The 18,502-nt window shown below is 42.8% G+C and overlaps 1 protein-coding gene across 1 annotated transcript in view; it reads left to right on the top strand.

Annotated features, from left to right (window-relative positions):
• The first annotated feature begins 57 nt into the window (after positions 1-57).
• Acadsb (acyl-CoA dehydrogenase, short/branched chain) overlaps positions 58-18,502 on the top strand; it is a 31,184-nt gene continuing 12,739 nt past the window's right edge. The window contains exons 1-5 of the mRNA XM_013021950.1: positions 58-150; positions 11,964-12,123; positions 14,759-14,859; positions 16,855-17,061; positions 17,919-18,089. Of these exons, the coding sequence (XP_012877404.1) occupies positions 106-150; positions 11,964-12,123; positions 14,759-14,859; positions 16,855-17,061; positions 17,919-18,089 (684 nt within the window). The 5' untranslated portion in view covers positions 58-105. The remainder of the gene's footprint in view (positions 151-11,963; positions 12,124-14,758; positions 14,860-16,854; positions 17,062-17,918; positions 18,090-18,502) is intronic.

Genomic DNA, 18,502 nt, shown 5'->3' with positions numbered 1-18,502 from the left:
GGGCGGGGATCGAGAGGAGGGGGGCGGGGCCTGCTCCATCCCCTGGCTCCACCTAGCCCTGGCTGGTGCAGAGCCGCGCAGTTTGCGGTCCCAGCCGGCAGCGAGATGCCAGCGAGCGGAACGTTTGGGCTGCTGCGCCACAGCCGGCTGGTGAGTGCTCGGTGGTGAACTGGCTGGGGATCTGGTGCGTCCTCGCTGGCTAGGCCCGCTAACGGGATGGAGCCGCCCGCGGCGCCCCACCGCGCGCCGCGGGCCTGGCGCCCCGCGGGCATTCTGTTCCCTCGCGGGAGCGGGGGTGAACAGCTGGTGGGAAGCGGGCCGGGCCTGGTCTAGAAGCTTCCTGGACGATGCACGCACCTTGCTTGTAATTGGTGGGTCGCGACAGCGACGTGTCCTTTGGCTTGGTCACCGCCTTCGAATCCCGGGTCTCCGGAGGTGTTTTGCAGAAGTGTCACCTCGAGGGGCCTCGGCCCGCCTTCTCCCCGCGAACGCCCCTCTCCGCCCGAGCCTGGCCAGGGGTGCGGGCGCGGTCCCATTCCGAGCTTACTTAGCTCCAAGGGAGAGCCCCCCCACACACACACCTGTCTCCCATCGGGGGCCTGAATGTCTTCCAGGAACCTGTCCCCCATCGGGGGCCTGAATGTCTTCCAGGAAGACACCGTGGCCCTGGGAAGCCCTTTTCTGGTCTTGTTCCCCGGGACTCAGCCTCTTCTTGTAGCTGCCTGCACCGTGGACCGACGCAAACTGTCCTCGTGGCCATCGTCACGGCTACATTAAATACCCGTAATCCTCTCCAGCTTCCTAGAAGCGTCGCACGTTTGGAAACACTTAGGTTTGTCAGAGTCAGTACTTCATTGCTGACGCTTGCTTTTCACTTTACTCCTTTTTTTTTTGGTCGGGTGTGGGGCTTGAACTGAGGAGGGCCTGGGCGCTGTCCCTGAGCTTTCTTGTGCTCAAGGCTAGCACTCTACCACTTGAGCCAGGGCACCATGACTGGAGATAAGAGTCTCTCCCCGGGATTTTTTTTCTGCCTGGGCTGGCTTCCAAGGAGATTTATTTACCACGAGCTGTCCTGTGTGCTCTGTGGACTCACTGCTTCTGATTTTCATTTAATTTTATTGTAAAGGTGATGTATAGAGAGGTTACAGTTGACATAAGTCAAATAATGAGTATATTTCACTTTGAACAGTGTCACCCCTTCCTCATTTTCTCCCAGATTTTCCCCTCATAACCCTCTTCACAACCAAGTTTTTCTCACAAACATCCTAGTAAATACTGATTTGATCTTGCAGATGAAGAAAGTTCTGAAAAGGATTAAGGGACTTGCCAAAGGTTAAAAAGTGATGAAACAGCTATTCAGATAGGAATGATAAGCCTAATTTACCATACTACTGCCGCCAATCCTTCCTTACAGAAATTGGAAAGCTACTTAGGATTTGCTAGATCCGGTTTGGGTTTGTAATCCTTCATAGTTTCTAGAGCTCTTTTGCAAAGATTAGCATTTGTAATTGACTAAATGTTGTCCATGAGGGTGAAGAAAGTGGATTTTTTTAAACTTGGATTTGGAGCCAGGTTCTTTCACTACCTATGCCATTACAACCATGGTTCAATTACTGAATCTCTTTGGGTCTCAGTTTTTTGGTCTGTAAAATGGAAAGAATAATAACACTTTATGGGGTTGTTTTGAAGACTAAATGAGTTCTTTATGTTTACGGAAGGCACTTAGAATTTAGTAGTACCCAGCATGTTTTCAGTAAAGGTTAGCTTTTACTGCCATATGCAAGGCATTGTCTGCTATAGAAGACATAGCAAAGATGTAAACAGCCTACCTTTGGAAAGTGTATCTTTCACTTGAAGGGGTTAAAACTCTGGCCACATATTTATAGGCATGGAACAAATCCTGAAGAAACCATAGTGAGCCGGTGAGTTTAAAGAATGAATACTAGGACCACTGAGAGAGGATATAAAAGTGTTCTGGAAGTGGATTTTTTAGAACGTAAGAGGTTAAAAAAAAAGAGCAGACACTATAGCAAAGGGGAATGAGTTTGTTTAAAGGAATTCATGATATTTTAGAGTTGTGGAGAGCCACTGAGGACATAGCACCACCAAGACAGTTAACCAGAGCTAAAGTATAGGTACATTGCTATAGTAGCAGGTGCCACAGGACATCACAAGGTAGGGCTAATTTGGGTCCCTATCCAGAGATAAATGGAGAACGCACTGTTTGTTGAATGCCTAGACCAGGAACAGTGTTTTACATACATTGTCCCATTTCCTCTTCCTATGAACCCACCTGATACAATAGGTAACGATGGCTTGATTTTGCAAATAAAGACAGGTCTTCCCAGTGTTCTTAGGCCACACAGCCTTCGGGTTGCAACGCTGGCATCAGCGTACCTCTGCCTTATCAGATCTGTTCATCCTATTCCTGCAGGAACAGTTTAGAACTGCTCAGAACTTCTCTACCCCATGTCCATTTCCTTTAAGCATCCCATTTAGGGGAGAATCAAACCGTTAGTCAACCTGTGACTGCCACGCATTTTCACCACCTCCATGTTTTAGAAGAAGTGATTCCTGGAGAGTGTTCTTCAAGTGATTCCATTCAGTGACTCTTCCTGAGAGGATGATCCGCCAGCCAGCAGCTTCCAGCCTGTATAGAAGTTTTGCTCAGCTGTTTGCTAATCATCATGCTAGCTAGCCCTGTGTGCTGGACATACATTTGACCTCCAGGTAGAAAAAGCTAGGGGATGCTGTGGTTTTAATGTGGCCACCAGTGTGCATATGTTGAAAACCCCACTGCAGAACTAGGAACTGGACCTCAGAGGAGGTGTTAAGATCATGGGGCATTGCCCTCTTGAGTCAATGACATTTTTATAAGATTCAATTATTTATGAGAGGACCAGTTCTTTGCTCTTTGTCCTCCTAGCATGGAGTAACACAGCTGAAAGGCCAGTGCCCTGATCTTGGACTTGCTGGTATCCAGAACTATGATGAAATATGTTTCTGCTGTTTAGTAACAACACACTGTGGACTATTGTAGCAGAACAGAACAAAATAGACTGTGATGACAAGCAAGTGAATTATTTGTGTACAGTAAAGGAGAAAGCACTTCTTGGGCCATTGAGTCAGGCTGCTTGAATGTGAATTTTCTGTACCACCTTTTAGCCTGATGACCACAGACAAGTGACTTCCTGCTCTGCATCCATTTCCTCTCTGCCAAGTGGGAGAACAGCAGTATCAAATAAGATCCGGGATGCTATGTGCTAGGACAGCTCGTGATGCCATAGATACTTGTGAACAATAGCTGTCCATGCAGTGGCCTGACTGAAAGAAGGGGCAGGCTGTCTTTATTTTATGCAAAGTATTTGACCAAGTCTTAGAGATGTAGAAGCTTACAACACAGTCCTTGACCTCAGGAGAATGGCATTTTTGATTGAGGAGATGGGATCTATGTGTTTATAATGGACATTAGGACTTTTTAAGACAGCAAATTGCTACTGCTAATAATGTGAGCACACTCAAGAAGAGGAGGTAGGACTTGAAGTCACCTGCCAGAGAAGCGATAGCATGGGTTTAGGTAGAGCAGCAAAGGGGTAGAGATTCTAGGCCATAGATCCAGGAAGTAAAGACTCTTCTCACTTAAGAAATAGTATGCCAGCAGAGCTCATGTTACTTAGTTTGTCAAGAGATGGAATGAGTTCCCACGGCAAGTCCCTGTCATATAATAGAGTTTGGGCCTCTGCGATACAGACTGAAGCAAGCACAGGCTTATCCTGCTCCTTCCTGCAGGACTTGCTCACACAGTTGCCACCACTCCCAGCTGACAGCCTTTTCTGTTCATAACATGCAAGTTTGTAGAGCACTTATTCCTCCTCACCATAGGAGGAGCTGCTTTGTTGCAGATGTAAATATGATCTCGATTCCCATTCTTTTCTCCCTGGTGCCAAGGCCAAACATTAAAAAAAATCCTCTTCAGCAGCCATAGGATTCTTTCTCCTTGCTCTCAGACTTCTTGTAGTGGCCTCAGTTCCTTCTTTCCTAAAGGTTAGACCAGAGTTTTTCAACCGTGGTGCTATTGCCATTGGCTAGACCATTGTCTACTATAGGAAGGTATCCTATGTGGCTTAGGATATTTTGAGCTATTCTGGTCCACTACCCACAAGATGCCAGCAGCATTCCTGAACTGTGGCAGCTGGAAATGTCTCCAGACATTGCCAGTGTCTGCTGAGGGCAAATTTACCCAATATAGTCTATATCATATTGCCTTGAGAGTGGAGAAAGGAGACCTTTATTCTTGCCACTTGGGAGAAAACTGACCAAGTGTTTGCCATGCCCAGTTTGTTGACTCTAGAAATTGATCTGCGTTTGAAAGATTCCACCAGGGAGTGGAAAGGGCTGTGAAAGGGCTTTGCAAGATAAAACAGTCAATAGCTTATAGAAGGAATTCATCAGATGAGTCCTAAAGGAGCAGATAGCCCTGGACAGTCTGCTGTGTAATCAAGCCCTCCACTAGCTCACCACTGATTATTAGAAAAGAAGGTATATGAAAAGGACGTTGGAGAAGATTTAGTAATTGAAGTGTTTCAACAGCACTTGAAAAGGTTTTTCAAAAGCTGTTCAAGAAACAGATGTAGAAAGTATCCCAGAAGTCGAAGAGAAATCTGGATGCAGATGGGCATATGGGCAGCTGAGAGTAAGAAAGAGCAGAAGCCAAGTCTGAGACTTTAGAGTAGAGTACAGACATTCTGGGTAAATTTTGAAGGGAAGCAGAGAAGCAAAAAGGGAATGGGGGGACCTCAGTTTGAGGAGGCCTTGCAGCTCATGTGCTATTGGACCTGAAGAGGGAAAAGACGGAGTAAAAAGTACCAGCTGAATCTGTATCCCCTCCTCCTCCATAAAGTAAAGGAACCAAACAAGTGACAACAATGGTAGAACTCATCCCTGTCTCAGCTCAGTGTCATTCTGACCTGCAGGCATTTACTGTACAACCTTGTCCTGGACCACTGGTGATCTGACTGCTACTCAAATGTTCTTTCTGCTGCATAGCCTGAGCTCCCTGAAAAGAAGGTGATCCAAGAAATTCCCCTTCCCTCATCATAACGCGTTGGATCTAAATCATTTCACGATTTAAAAAAGAAAAACTTTACATTGCAGAAGAATCCTACCATTTAAGACTTCTTCGGGAATAGAGAAAAGCAAATGTCTTCCTTCATGTTTATGAATGAGAACTTGCTGTTCTGGCCCAGGTCACATGGAAAGCAAGGCGGTCTCCTCTATGTTGATCCTTGGGCTCTGTACCCATCTGTCCTGACCCTATTTCACACCAGAGTGTTGGGGTATTTTGGGAGAATACCAAGAACGGAAGGCACCATTTGTGGAGAAAGCAAGCAGAGAATGGAGCGACTCCACAGAAGCCTGGCCTTGGGGAAGTGGAAGCAGGGAAGGGACCAAGGTGAAAGGTAAAATGAGCTATGAGATCTTAAGCTGAATATTCCACTTTCGGTCAGAGTTAAGTAAAAACAAACAAACAAAAAACCCATAGAGAAGAAGATTGTGAATCCTTTAGCTGTTAGCAGAAGAAAGGAACACTTCATCATTTAATGTACAGTAGTTTTCCCTTGCCTGTAACACATATGTGCTAAGCCATCCCCCCCTCGCCCCCTCCTCCCCTCCCCAGGAGCAAACATAGTATGGAACCCTCAGTATACTATATATTTTTTTAAGGTAAACTGCTTTGTGGCTTCTCTTGAGCATTTCTAGATTCACTTCTCTTGATCTTTGGGGCCTTTATTAAGTAAAATAAAGGTTACAAAAATCAAACAAAAGCAATGTAGTAGCCAGGCGCCAATGACTCACACTTGTAATCCTAGCTACTCAGGAGGAAGTGGTGTTTTGGTTTAAAGTCAGAGCAGTAGCCTTGAGCACAAAGAGGCTCCGGGACACTGTCCAGGCCCTGAGTTTAAGCCCCATGACCAACAAAAAATTAAAAAAAAATAATAAAGCAATGTTGCATTACATTTCCTAGTCTGGCAGGTAGAGCATACTAGACAAAACCTAACAAATCCTGGCCGTCTTCCTCCTCCTTTTCCTCACAGGGAACTTGGAAGGCACCAGTCACCCAGGGCATGCAGGAGGAAACAGCCACTGCAGTTCCAACAACTCACTGTACCACAGCGCCGTCTCTACATTGTCCACAGACTTAGGTTGAGTTATAATCTACGTTAGATATTGTTCCAGAAACCTGCAAAGCTACTTGTATGCCATGTTGATCCGTATAAACCCACTTTTATGTGCTAAATTACCCTCAGGCAATAACAATGAGTAAAACTGAAACAGATTACCCTTTAATCCTACGCTTGTTATCGTAAAGGAAAAGAAAACAAACCAAAACCACCATCCATTTACTCAGCTATCACTATAACAAATCCCTGGGATAATTTATGAAGGGAAGTTTGGCTGGCCACTGTGGACAGACACATTCCACTGTGCATGAGTTCGAGCCAGCCTGAGGAGGAGTGGACTTGAACAGTACAGGCAGGAGACAGGATGCACACTCCCCACACTGACCAGCCATTGAGTGCCTGCTTGCTTTCTCTGTAGCTCACCTGCCTCACATCTGCTCACCACTGGAAACCACCACTCCAGAAATTAGTTTTATTTAAGGGACAGCCCCTGAAGAAGATGGAGGGGAGCTAGAGGATAGCTGTCCTAGAGTCATGTCTGAAGGGACTCGGGTACACAAAAGGGCTTTTGTAGGGAGAGAGAAGAGATACCCAGAATGGGACAGGAGTACCGTACTGAGGTGCACATCTAGACTTCAGGTGCACATCTCCAGCGCAAAGCCTGTTTTCCCTCTTCTTCCAAAATACCGCAGTGGTGGCAGCCAGTCTTTGTCTTCTAAGGCAGCCCTTTAAATATATACATGGCTTCCTTACAAGTTAAACAGTTAACTCTGCTTGTAGTTACAGTAGAGCAGTAGCCAATGGCAGGTTAGATACACATTTTGCTGCTACCTGAAGGTCATCAGGTATTTCAGGTTCCGTAAATCTAGAGGAAAGCCACTACTTAGTAAATCCATGTCATTTTACGTTTCCTTACGTTAGAAATGCACGACTCTGACACACAAGAGAGACAAATTTCCTCATCATTTCCATTTACTTTTGCACAAAAGGGTGAAATGCCATTATTCTATTCAAAACTCCGCAGGCATCCCCTCCAGGGAAGTTCCTAGGCTTTGATGCAAATCCAAACCTTCCCTCTTCCTTGTCAAGGAGCTTGGCTCACAGTCTAAGTACAGTTGATAAGTACAATTGATAAGTACCAAGATAAGAAAGGGGCCATTCCCTAATTCCTGTCACAGGTTTATTTTTCTTTTCACTTAGCAATTATGAAAGTATTATTCTAACTTCATCAATGCTTTATCACTCTTAACTTGGCTAGCTGGTAACAGTGCCAATAGCAGTACAGGTAACAGTTACAACTGAGGTAAGTAAAGAAAATATTCCACAAAACCAAATACACTTTCGCCTGACAAAAAAAAAAAAAAAGAATACATTTTCTTATACCCAGGAATAGCTGGCCTTGTAGTTTTAGGATACGTACTTCTAATTCAAGCCTTTCAACTTCTACCACAGTTGGATATAAGCACGTATGAACTTACGTACTGTCAGTTGTGTGTTTTAAATGTGTACATAAATGCAATCATCCCACACAGAACTTCTTGCTCTATTTTCTCAGTGTTACATTTTTTTTCAAGATTGGTCCATTATAGATCCATGTAGCGCCATAGTTCATGTAAACAGCTGTGACATACTCTTGGATTTTTGTTCCACAATTTATATATTCCTTTATTGATCGATTACTAGATTTTTTTAAACTTTTCACCTTTACAGATTTTACTGCATCTTTTATTTACATTTGTCTACTTGTGCATGTGAACTAAAGTAGAATTTCTGGGCTTTCTACAGATGTGGTGTCTGAACAAGCTTCATGCTGCTATAACGTAATTCCATAGACAGGGATAGCCATTTGTTTTATAGGGAATAGACATAGTTCTCTCACAGGTTCTGGATGGTGGGATGCCCAAAACCAGCAGACTAGTTGTCACTTCACATGACAGAATGCAGAAGGGCAAGTGGGTTGAAAGTTATGTGAAGCCTCTTTTAATTCCTTTCCTCATGGCCTCTCAAAGACCCTGCTCAGTAACATCATATTAGCCATTAAGTTTAAACGCCTCTGAACCCAATTTTGAAGTCTTTAACTTTACTGTCACTAAACCATCCAAAATGATTGCACCAGTGACATACACTCAACCCACAGCCTAGACTCTCTCCCTCTGCCCTCACCTTTCCTAAGTGGTAGCTGGGCATAGGGGAGAGATGACAGGAGGAAAGAAAGATGACAGCTGGACAGACAAGGAGGAAGGGGCAGTCATGGGGAGCATTTGGCAGGAGGATGTGCTCAGCTGCAGCTGTGTGGAAAGCAAGTAAGTGGAAGCCTGAAAAGCATGGAGATGTCAGTGACCTGACTGAGGACTCCACTAATGGTGGTGGGGAGTGAACCAGCAAGTATGGCCATGTTTTGATGAGGTTTGACTGTGGAGGGGAGGAGAAAGGATGTGGAATTAGAGGGGCAGGTGGAGTGAACACAGTAATCAGAGCAAGTTCTCATGCTGAGAGAAGTTTGAGAGGGAAAAAGGCTGGCTAAGGATCCTGAGAGGATGAGGAGGATAGACCCGGGGAAGAGTAAAAGAAGTGGCTGTTCTTAAGAGGAAAAACAGTGTTTACTGTGAGAGGAGAGGAGAGGTGTATGAATTTGGCATGAGGACTCGAATAGATTCCTACTGAGGATGTTTATTCTTTTCTTTGCCAGTCCTGGGGCTTGAACTCAGGGCCTGGGCACTGTCCCTGTGCTTCCTTTGCTCAAGGCTAGCATTCTACCACTTGAGCCACACTGCCACTTACAGCGCTTTCTGTTTATGTGGTACTGAGGAATCGAGCCCAGGGCTTCATGCATGCTAGGCAAGCACTGTACCATGAAGCCACATTCCCAGCCCCCTATTGTGGGTGTTTATTCTAACACAGGAGAGATTGTAGGCTGGCAGTGAGGGGTGAAATTTTGAAGACAGTCAGATTTGAGGTGATTATTTCAGAACATGAGAGAAGGACTGAGCAAAGAAACATGAATCTGGGCAGTGGTGGACACTTAGGTTCAGGGTGTGGCTATGAATTTAGGGTTGTCTGAGATGGTCATCTGTGACAAAAGTCACTGAGCACTGAACAAGTGATTCTATAAAGTACCAGCACTGGGAAGAGGCAAATAATATGCTCAGATCTGTGCATATTATCTTCCACATATTTGTGTCAGAGAGGAAGGACCCTGGAGAGCACACTCACAGAGATCTGATGACAGTGGGCATTTAGAGTGGAATTCATATTGAGGAATTCCCTTGGCAGAGTACCACTATGTCTTTATCTGAAGCTTTCCTACTAGGTCTTCCTGTGTCTTTCATGTATTATGACAGCTTCTAGATTATAAGGAGATTTAAGAACACTTGGGACAATACTTCGTTATGCAGGAGCCATGTTTGAACTTAATGACTTAGCTAAAGCCTTACCAGATCATTCCATGTTCAGGAGTTCTTACCTTTTGGGACCATGAGTAAAGGGAATAGAGCAGACACAGCAATGTAGTAAAGTTTATAAACCTTTTCTACAGATGTCTTAAAATGCATCAAATAAAAGAGAAATCAGCTGGGTGTCAGTGGCTTACACCTTTAATCCTGACTACTTAAAAGGCTGAGATAAGAGGATCATGGTGCCAAGGCAGGAAAGTCCATGAGACTCATATCTAATGAACTATAAAAGAAAAAAAATCAGAAGGGGAGCTGTGGCTCAAGTGGTAGAACACTAAAGCTCAGGGATAGCATTCAGGTCCTGAGTTCAAGCCCCAGAACTGGCAAAAAAAAAAGGAAGAAATATAAAGAAATCAGTTACAATTAAAGTTATAAGACTTTTAAAATTTCATATAATGATATATGCTTTCCAAATAATCTAGTAGCTAGATTTTTGAAGTGATAATGAGCACAAACAATATTTTAATATAGTTTACTGTTATTATTAAGGAATTGTACAGCGAGCTTACCATTTCATAAATCAGGTAATGAGTACATTTTTTATATCACCCCTTCCTTTGCTTTACCCCCAGTCTCTCCCACATAAACAATATCTTAAGCCATAAGCAGCAACTCAGTATAATAGCTATATTTCTTTGAGGGCAGAGTCACAGATAGTGCTAATTCTACCTTATCTTGCTCACACTCGTAATAGCAAGAAATGTTGTATTTTGGTGAGAGCTTCAGTGAAATAAAATATTTCCCCATCCCATCTAAGGTCATGGATGTTCTTTCTCTGTCCACAGTGCAACAGAACTCTGGTCAGTCCTGTAGGAAACAGATCAGAATTGAGCTCCAAAAAGTATTTGGCAAGACATAAATAACCATTATTCCATTCAAGTAGCAATTGCTGCTCTGTACAAAAAAATGTGATGATGTGGTGCAATGGGTTATAACTGTGGAAAATCATTTTGATGGAGTGGACACCAAAGCCACAGCAACCACAGTCAACCCCAGAGGGCAGGGGACATCAGAAACCAGCCGAAATCCCAGCTGTGCACTGACAGGCAAGGAGAGCACACATTTCCTCGATCCTATTAAAGAGAACAGACAGAGTATGTTTTAATGCTTTGGCTGAAACCGGATTCCATTCACTTAGCATATAGTCACTGTCTTACAGAAAGCATCTTCAGTAATCACACTCTATGTTGTATGCCATGTCTTACCTTTCTAAGCACATTCCCTCTGAAATCATCACTGTGTTGAGCTGTCATATACTTTGGCAGCAGCAGGATTGAGAGTAAGTGGCTCTCAGTTGTGTCATCAGGAAATAGGTATTATCATTAAGGTCCACCTGCTTGTTGAGTTGCTCAGTGGTGGGTTTTCTTTTAAAGATTAACTTATGTACAAAGATGACATAAAAGACAGAAAGGATTTTATAGTGGGTTTGGTGAAGTAAATAATCTCCCCTAGAAATAAGAAATTCAAGCAATTCATTTGGTTATGTGTTTTGTTTCATGCCAGTCCTGGGGCTTGAACTCTGAGCCTGGGTGCTGTTCCTGAGCTTTTGTGCTCAAGGCTAATACTCTACCACGTGAACCACACCTCTGCTTCTGGCTTTTTAGTAGTTAATTAGAGATACAAGTCTCAGACTTTCTTTCCTGAGCTGCCTTCAAACTGTAACTTCAGATCTTAGCCTCTGAGTAGCTAGGATTACAGGCATGAACCATGGATGCCCAGCTATTGTTTGAAAATGGTTAGGCAAGTTCCATAGCACTTTGGCACAATTTGTTGGTTCATGCTTTCATTCATCAGAATTCATTGGGGACACACATAAGACTACAGCATCTGCACTGGGCAGAATTGCTTCAGGTATCTTCATGTATCAGGTCCCTTCTCTGTGTTTCCACTCTTTCCCCCAGTGTATTTTCTTTGTGGCAGCAGCTACCTTTTTCTTCTTTCAGTCTCTTGCATGTTTCTTCTCATCCTGAGCTCCATTTTCCCCTTATTTTCTCTTTTTCTGGCTAGTTTATTTAAAGCATCTAATGCTGGTAAAGGAGATTCAGACAGTGATAAACTAATCTATGTTTAGAAGATACCTAAAGTAAGCTTCCTTATTTAGGTGATATGAAATGTAAGAATGGAGCTGGGATGTAGCTCAGTGGCAAAGCGCTTGCCTAGCAAGTGCAACGTCCTGGGTTCGATTCCCAGTACCAAAAAAAAGAAAAGAAAAGACAAAAAAATACAGTTAAAAAAAATGTAAGAACGGACTATCAGACTATTTCCAAAGAGACTCATCTTTAAATTTCTCCCTTCTTTCTTCTCTGTTTCATTGGACTGTTTCCTAAAGCTAAGAAGAAACTTCCCAAGTTGCCTGTCTTCATGGAAAATTCCTCCACATGTCCTAAAATCTTCCCAGTCAGAAGCTCTACTCAAACTAAAGAATAATGAACTGTCCTGCGCACCACTGCAGATGTTTTCAGATGAAGAGAGGATGATGCAGGAAGTCGGTCAGTGTCTCCCCGCTGTTCCCACTGCGTCACTCCTCTGGTCATTTCTTGGGTCTATCATATGCCATGACATATGACAGTAGAAGATATGCTCATCTAAGTTTATGAATGGGGTTTTGCTGTTTTTGTTTGGTTTTTGTTTATTTGGTTGGTTCTTTTGGGGTATTCTTTGGTTTGGTTTGGTTTTTGTTTTGCCTTTGAAACAGTCTCACTATGTTGTTCAGGCTAGTCTCAAAAACCCCTGGCTCAAGTGATTCTCTTGCCATAGCTTCCCAAGTACCTGAATTACAGGTGTACCAATAAAGTTTTGTTTGTTTCTTTTTCTTTCTGGCAGTAGTGGAGATGGAATTTAGGTCCTTGCACTTGTTAAGTAGGCTCTCTATCACTTAGCTACCCTTCCAGCCCCATTTTGCATTGGTTTTCAGAGTTGGGATTCATGCCGAGCTTCGATCCTCCTACTTGTGCTTCCTGGTGCACTGGGATAACAGGAGCCCATGGCTACGCCCAGCCATTGTGCTTCCACATAGCTGGGTAGCTGTCCCTGGCCAGGGCACTCAGACAGTGGTTGAAATGGACTGTCAACGTTTGCCTTGCTGGCCTTGAACTATAGTGCCCCAGTTTCTGCCTCACAACTAATGATGATTATAGGCTTGAGCCACTTGAATGGAAGTAATACATGTCCAAACTGTGAAAAACAACAACAGCAGAATACAGGCTATCTCAGCATCTGTTCCCTGGTTCCCTAGAGTTTTCCAGAAGCTGCCTTTCCAGTTTCTTACATAGCTTTAGAGTGTGGGCCTGTAACTACCAGATAGTTGTTCAAGACCAAGTGTGAGAGCCCAAAAGGATTAGGAGTTTGGAATACCGTCTCCCAACATACTCTCAAAACACTGGGAGTTTCCTGGAAAGATCTATCAGCGAATTCAGATTTCTATCCTGGATGTTGGCTAACTCTACTCTAAACTGTGTGGGAGCCTGAGGGTAGATTTAGGATTATGCAAATTTTAAGCTTTTTACTGTTTAGCTCTGCTTCCCAGAATAAGGAGGTCATCGACCACTAGTGTACAAAATATTGCAACATGTTGAAATTTGTACCTTCCTGCACAAGACCAATAAAAACCTTGGTGAATGGAACCTTGGGATCTGAAGCTGGCGGAAGACTACAGGTCCCCTGATACCCCAAAGCTCAATTCCATGGTCTGGTCTCCGTTATTGCCTTGCTCCAGGTTGCAGCGGATTAAGGAGAATGCAGCCAGTAGCAAAACCAAGGGTACTGCTAACTATATGCAGGGTACAGACTTTGCACAACAAAGACTGTCCAGCTTCAAATCTCCATGGTGTGGAGATGGAAAAACATTGCTCTGGGTGGCCCTTGTTAGTCAGGCAGTGCTGGGTTTTTGCTGACCTGAGGAGGATCACAGTACAAAGCCAGCCCACACAGGGAAGTTCATGAGACTGTTATCACCAGTTAACCACCAAAAACCCGGAAGTGGAGCTGGGGTTCAAGTGGTAGAGTGCCAACCTTGAGAGAAAAAGCCCCAAGGGAAAGTACCTGGCCCTCAGTTAAAGCTCTAGTACTAGCACAAGAAAAAAAAAAAGGAAGAAGAAGAAAGAAAACCCCTATATGTGACCATGTATCTATAAAAAGGCCCATGTTAGTTGGTATCGAGATATAAGTGGAGAAGCCAGGCATGATGGCTCACTCTTGTAATACCAGGTAGGTGAGAAGTATAGGTAGGAGGATTGCAGTCTGAGGCCTGCCCAGACAAAAATGCTAGATCCTATCAAGAAAGTAATTAAAGCAAACAAGGGCTGGGGCACAGCTTACCTGAAAGAGTACTGATCAGCCAGTGGGAAGTCCTGAGTTAAATCCCAGTACCACAATAAAGAGGAGGGGCAGTAGAGTGGAAGTTCAATGTGTCTTAAGATTCCTTTGTGGGGGGCTGGGAAGGTGGCTCAGTGGTAGAGCGCTTGCCTTGCATGCGTGAGGCCCTGGGTTCGATTTCTCAGCACCACATAAGCAAAAAGAAAAAAGCCAGAAGTGGCGCTGTGGCTTAAGTGATAGAGTGCTAGCCTTGAGCTGAAGAGCTGAGGGACAGCGCCCAGGCCAGAGTTCAGGCCCCACGACTGGACACCCCCCCCCAAAAAAAAATATTCCTTTGTGTAAGATAGATATGTAGATAGATAGATAGATAGATAGATAGATAGATAGATAGATAGATAGATAGATAGATGCCTGTGTAGATAGAGTTTTCAAAGAAAAGTTTTCATTAAAAATAGACTTTAAATTAGTTGTATTTGGGGATGGCAAAGATAGCCAGTGTGGAGAATAGGCCTTCATTTTTTTCATGTTTTATTTTATACTTTTTGCAGTATTTATATTTTTGTACCACATTATATTTGTTATTCATTCTTTAGTGTCCTCAAGGGTAATAAAGGGGTATAGAGGAAATTATGTTTTTGTGTTTTTTTTTTAGTTCACAAGTTCTAATTTAAAGGAGTTAGTGTGCCCATTTAACTTACCTGTCTAAAAGTACAAATTTGTCAGCAAACTGTTAATGAATTGTTATAACCTTGACTAAAATGACTGCTGCTTGAGTGTATGTACACTGACCAGCAATTGTTTTTCCTACAGTTAAGAAATTTGCCCAGGACCAAGTGGCTCCTTTGGTTTCAACTATGGATGAAAACTCAAAAATGGAAAAGTCAGTAATACAAGGATTATTTCAACAAGGGGTATGTATCTCATAATCCTCCCAACATCAAACATTTGTAAATACATTCTGTGTGAAATGTCAAAAATATCTGTTCTCTTTTTTGATTGGGGTCCTAATTCCCTGTTACTATTTATATGATTAAGGATTCTTAATTGAACTAACATTTTAAATTGGAAATAGGCTTTGTAATATAAGGAAAATGAGAGAAATATTTCTATAGACCTGTAGTTCTTAACTTGGAGCAGTTTTGCCCTCCCAGGATCAGGCTGCTGGCATCTGGGGATAGAGGAAAGGGAGATTACCAAGCATCCTACAGTGTACAGGACAACTGTTGCAACTAAAACTCATCAGTTGCTGCAATACAGCATATACTTGGCCTGAATCCCTGTGTATATGGCAAACATGGATCAGGACAACAGGTTTCCTACTTTTTAGTGAAACAACAACATATCATGTAGATTAAAGTAGAATTGCTCTGGCTGTGGCCAGGGAGAGGTGATTGGTATGGGGACTCCAGGAATGTTTTAAATATCACGACCTCCACTCCTGGTCTCAGCCTTGTCCAGACGTGCAAAGGAATTTGGGTACTAAGGATATCCTAGAGCTAATCACTGCTTTTGAAAGAGTATGGACTGAAATCTCATGTCATTCTGTTTGAAAAATAACCTCTGCCACTTAGCTGTCTCATTTCATTCTGTCCTGTTTTAAGGTGATCAGCTTTTGATGAGTTTTCCAATTTTACGTTGCCAGTAAAACTTTTGGAAAGTAGAAAATAGCATAGAGCCACACAGGGCCAAACAGAAGTCCAATATGGAAGGCAGTTGGATTCCATGATCATTTCACTGCCATTGTTCCCAGCTCTGGGCTTGGAAACTGCTGTCCTGTGGCCAGGTAGTTCTGTGGCCAGAGCACTGAGCACCCAACAACAGTCTTCATAAACTGCTCTTGCTTATAGTAGCCCTGACTCCTGACTCTACTGACCCAGTTCCTCGGTCATCTGTCATGTAGTTCTTCTGGAGGAGAAACGACTGTCTTCACAGTAGGAATGTCTGACAGCACCTCGAGATAATCCAGTAGCTATCCTGCCTTTCGGTCTTGCAGCACATCCATTTCCCTCCAAGTCTTCCACAAAGCATCACTTCTGGTTATGTCACATTTTATTCATTTTTTTCTTCCCCCATGTTGTGGTTCTTGTCAGCTAAGTCTTCCAAGCTGCAGACTGGAGCAATTCCAAGTACCTGGAGAAGAGTAGGAGCCTTAGCCTATATCTGTGACCTGGATCTTGAGTCATATATATACACATCTCCCATTCTGAAATGAGAACACTTACAAATGGAGTAGGACCAAGGACGTTTCATGTTGTAGACTTAGAAATGGAGACTGCACAGCCAGCCTTGCTCAAGATTATTGGTACACCTTAGCCCACACTGGGTCATGATTATCTGTGGCTTATCAAGTATGTCTCTAGTGAATGTCAGCAAGAACGTAGTCTGGTAACCATCCTGGACTTTCTAAAATGGCCCCCAAATGATCATTCAGTCATTATCTCTGCCAAAAAAAAAAAAAAAAGTCCAAGTGGAAGAACCTGCTAGAAGAAACTAGGCAAAGAAAACTGTAAATATTGCCTCAATGGCTTGTTACTTTTCTGCCTTTACTTATTACATTCAAGTCAGTGTTAAAGGGACTATGTTAAAAGACCAGACACTTGCTATAGTTCTTGACATGAAGGGCCACACAGTGTGTGCGTGTCAGGTATTTTCTCATTCCATTTGCTTGTTTCACAAGGACTTTACCTCTTAATTTTGCTCTTTGCAGCTGCCAAAATCAATCAAATGATAGTTATATCATGTAATGTTGTCCTTTTCAAAAACCCAAAAGTTTTTGTTATAATTTTATTACTTATAGGAAAATAGCCATGCTGAATTCAAAGGTACAATTTATTTTTAAACTTCCTCTCACAAGAAGTTCCCAGTACAAAATCAGCTTGTTAACCTGCCCCTTTGCTTTCCTCCAGCTGATGGGAATTGAAACGGATACAAAGTATGGAGGAACAGGAGCTTCATTTTTTTCCTCTATCCTAGTGATAGAGGAATTAGCCAAAGTCGATGCATCTGTGTCTCTCATGTGTGACATCCAGAACACAGTAATTAACAAGCTGATTACAAAACATGGGACAGAAGAGCAGAAGGCCACCTATTTGCCCATTCTGGCTTCAGAAAAAGTGAGTTGAAAGAAATTGTTGAAATAGATGGTCTTTTCCAAGTTTATAATGTTTTCAGAAGAAAAATAGTTGCACGTTGACTTTTATTACCCAAGACCACAGTTCAAGTAATCACATAATGTTCAGTAAGTTGAGCCTTTTAGAAAAACGTACTCTGTTCTTCATTTCCCACTTGGAAATTTAGGAAATAATCCTTAGATAACTTCTTTTTAGCCAGGAATGGTTGTGCAGACTCGTAATTCCTGCACTCCAGAAGCTGAAACAGGAGGATTGCGAATTCAAGGCAGGAGGATTGGTAGTTTAAGGCTGGCCAAAGCTACATAGCAAGACTGTCTCAAAAAAAAAAAAAATAGAAAACTTGAAAAAAGCGGATTTTTGTGCCAATTCCATTTTCCAATGCCTTTGTTGGTCATTTAGTTAGAATTGAGATGGCTTTCTGCTATAATATTAGAAATAATTTAATCTATTTAAACATGTGGGATTTTTTGCCAGTCCTGGGGTTTAAACTCAGGGCCTGGGTGCTGTCTCTAAGTTCTTTTACCCAAAGTCAGCGCTTTACCACTTGAGCCACAGCTCCACCTCAAGCTTTTGAACCACAATCCTCAGATCTCAGCCTCCTAGTAGCTAGGATAATAGGTGTGAGCCACTGGTGTTTAGCTGGAATGTGTTCTCAAATACTTAAATTGTCTTAGGCAAAATAGGATTCTTTGGGGGAAATAATTCTGTCAAAATGCTATTTTGATCACAGGCTTTTTTAAAGTAGCTAAGGTATAAACTACAATGTCCATTTTACATTAGCATTTATTATGCAGAGGATAAATACAGTTGTTCATTTGATTTTCTTCTCACATATGTAGATAGGAAGCTTCTGCCTTTCAGAAGCTGAAGCTGGTAGTGATTCCTTTGCTTTGAAGACCAGAGCTGATAAAAATGGGAGTTACTATGTGATCAATGGGTCAAAGATGTGGATCAGCAATGCTGAATATGCAGGACTCTTCCTGGTTTTTGCAAATGTAGACCCTAGCTTGGTAAGTTTACAGCAAAACTTCTTTCCTCTCATCCTCCTCTTTTCTTCTTTCCACTTCCTGTTTAGGACTTTGTTTTAAATTCTTTGTTTTCCGCATTACTGAAAAATGTGAAACTTGTACTATCATTTTTTACTCTCTTATTTATACTCTTATTTACTCTCCTAAAATAAATATTGTCGACACAATTATCAATCCTATTGTAGACCATGTGTTACTTATCTAAGGTTATATAAGAAGCTAGTCTTTGCCAGGTGCTGGTAGCTCAGACCTGTAATCCTGCTATCCAGGAGTCTGAGATCATGGTTCAGAGCTAGCCTAGGCAGAAAAGTCCAAGAGACTCTTATCTCCAAATAGCCAGTAAAATTGCTCTACTGGATGGAGGTGTGGCTCAAGTGGTAGACCACCAGCCATGA

This window comes from Dipodomys ordii, unplaced genomic scaffold (assembly GCF_000151885.1).
Source record: "Dipodomys ordii isolate 6190 unplaced genomic scaffold, Dord_2.0 Scaffold58, whole genome shotgun sequence".
NCBI lineage: Eukaryota > Metazoa > Chordata > Mammalia > Rodentia > Heteromyidae > Dipodomys > Dipodomys ordii.
Note: the sequence above shows the minus strand (reverse complement) of the source record. Positions and strands in the feature narration are given on the sequence as shown.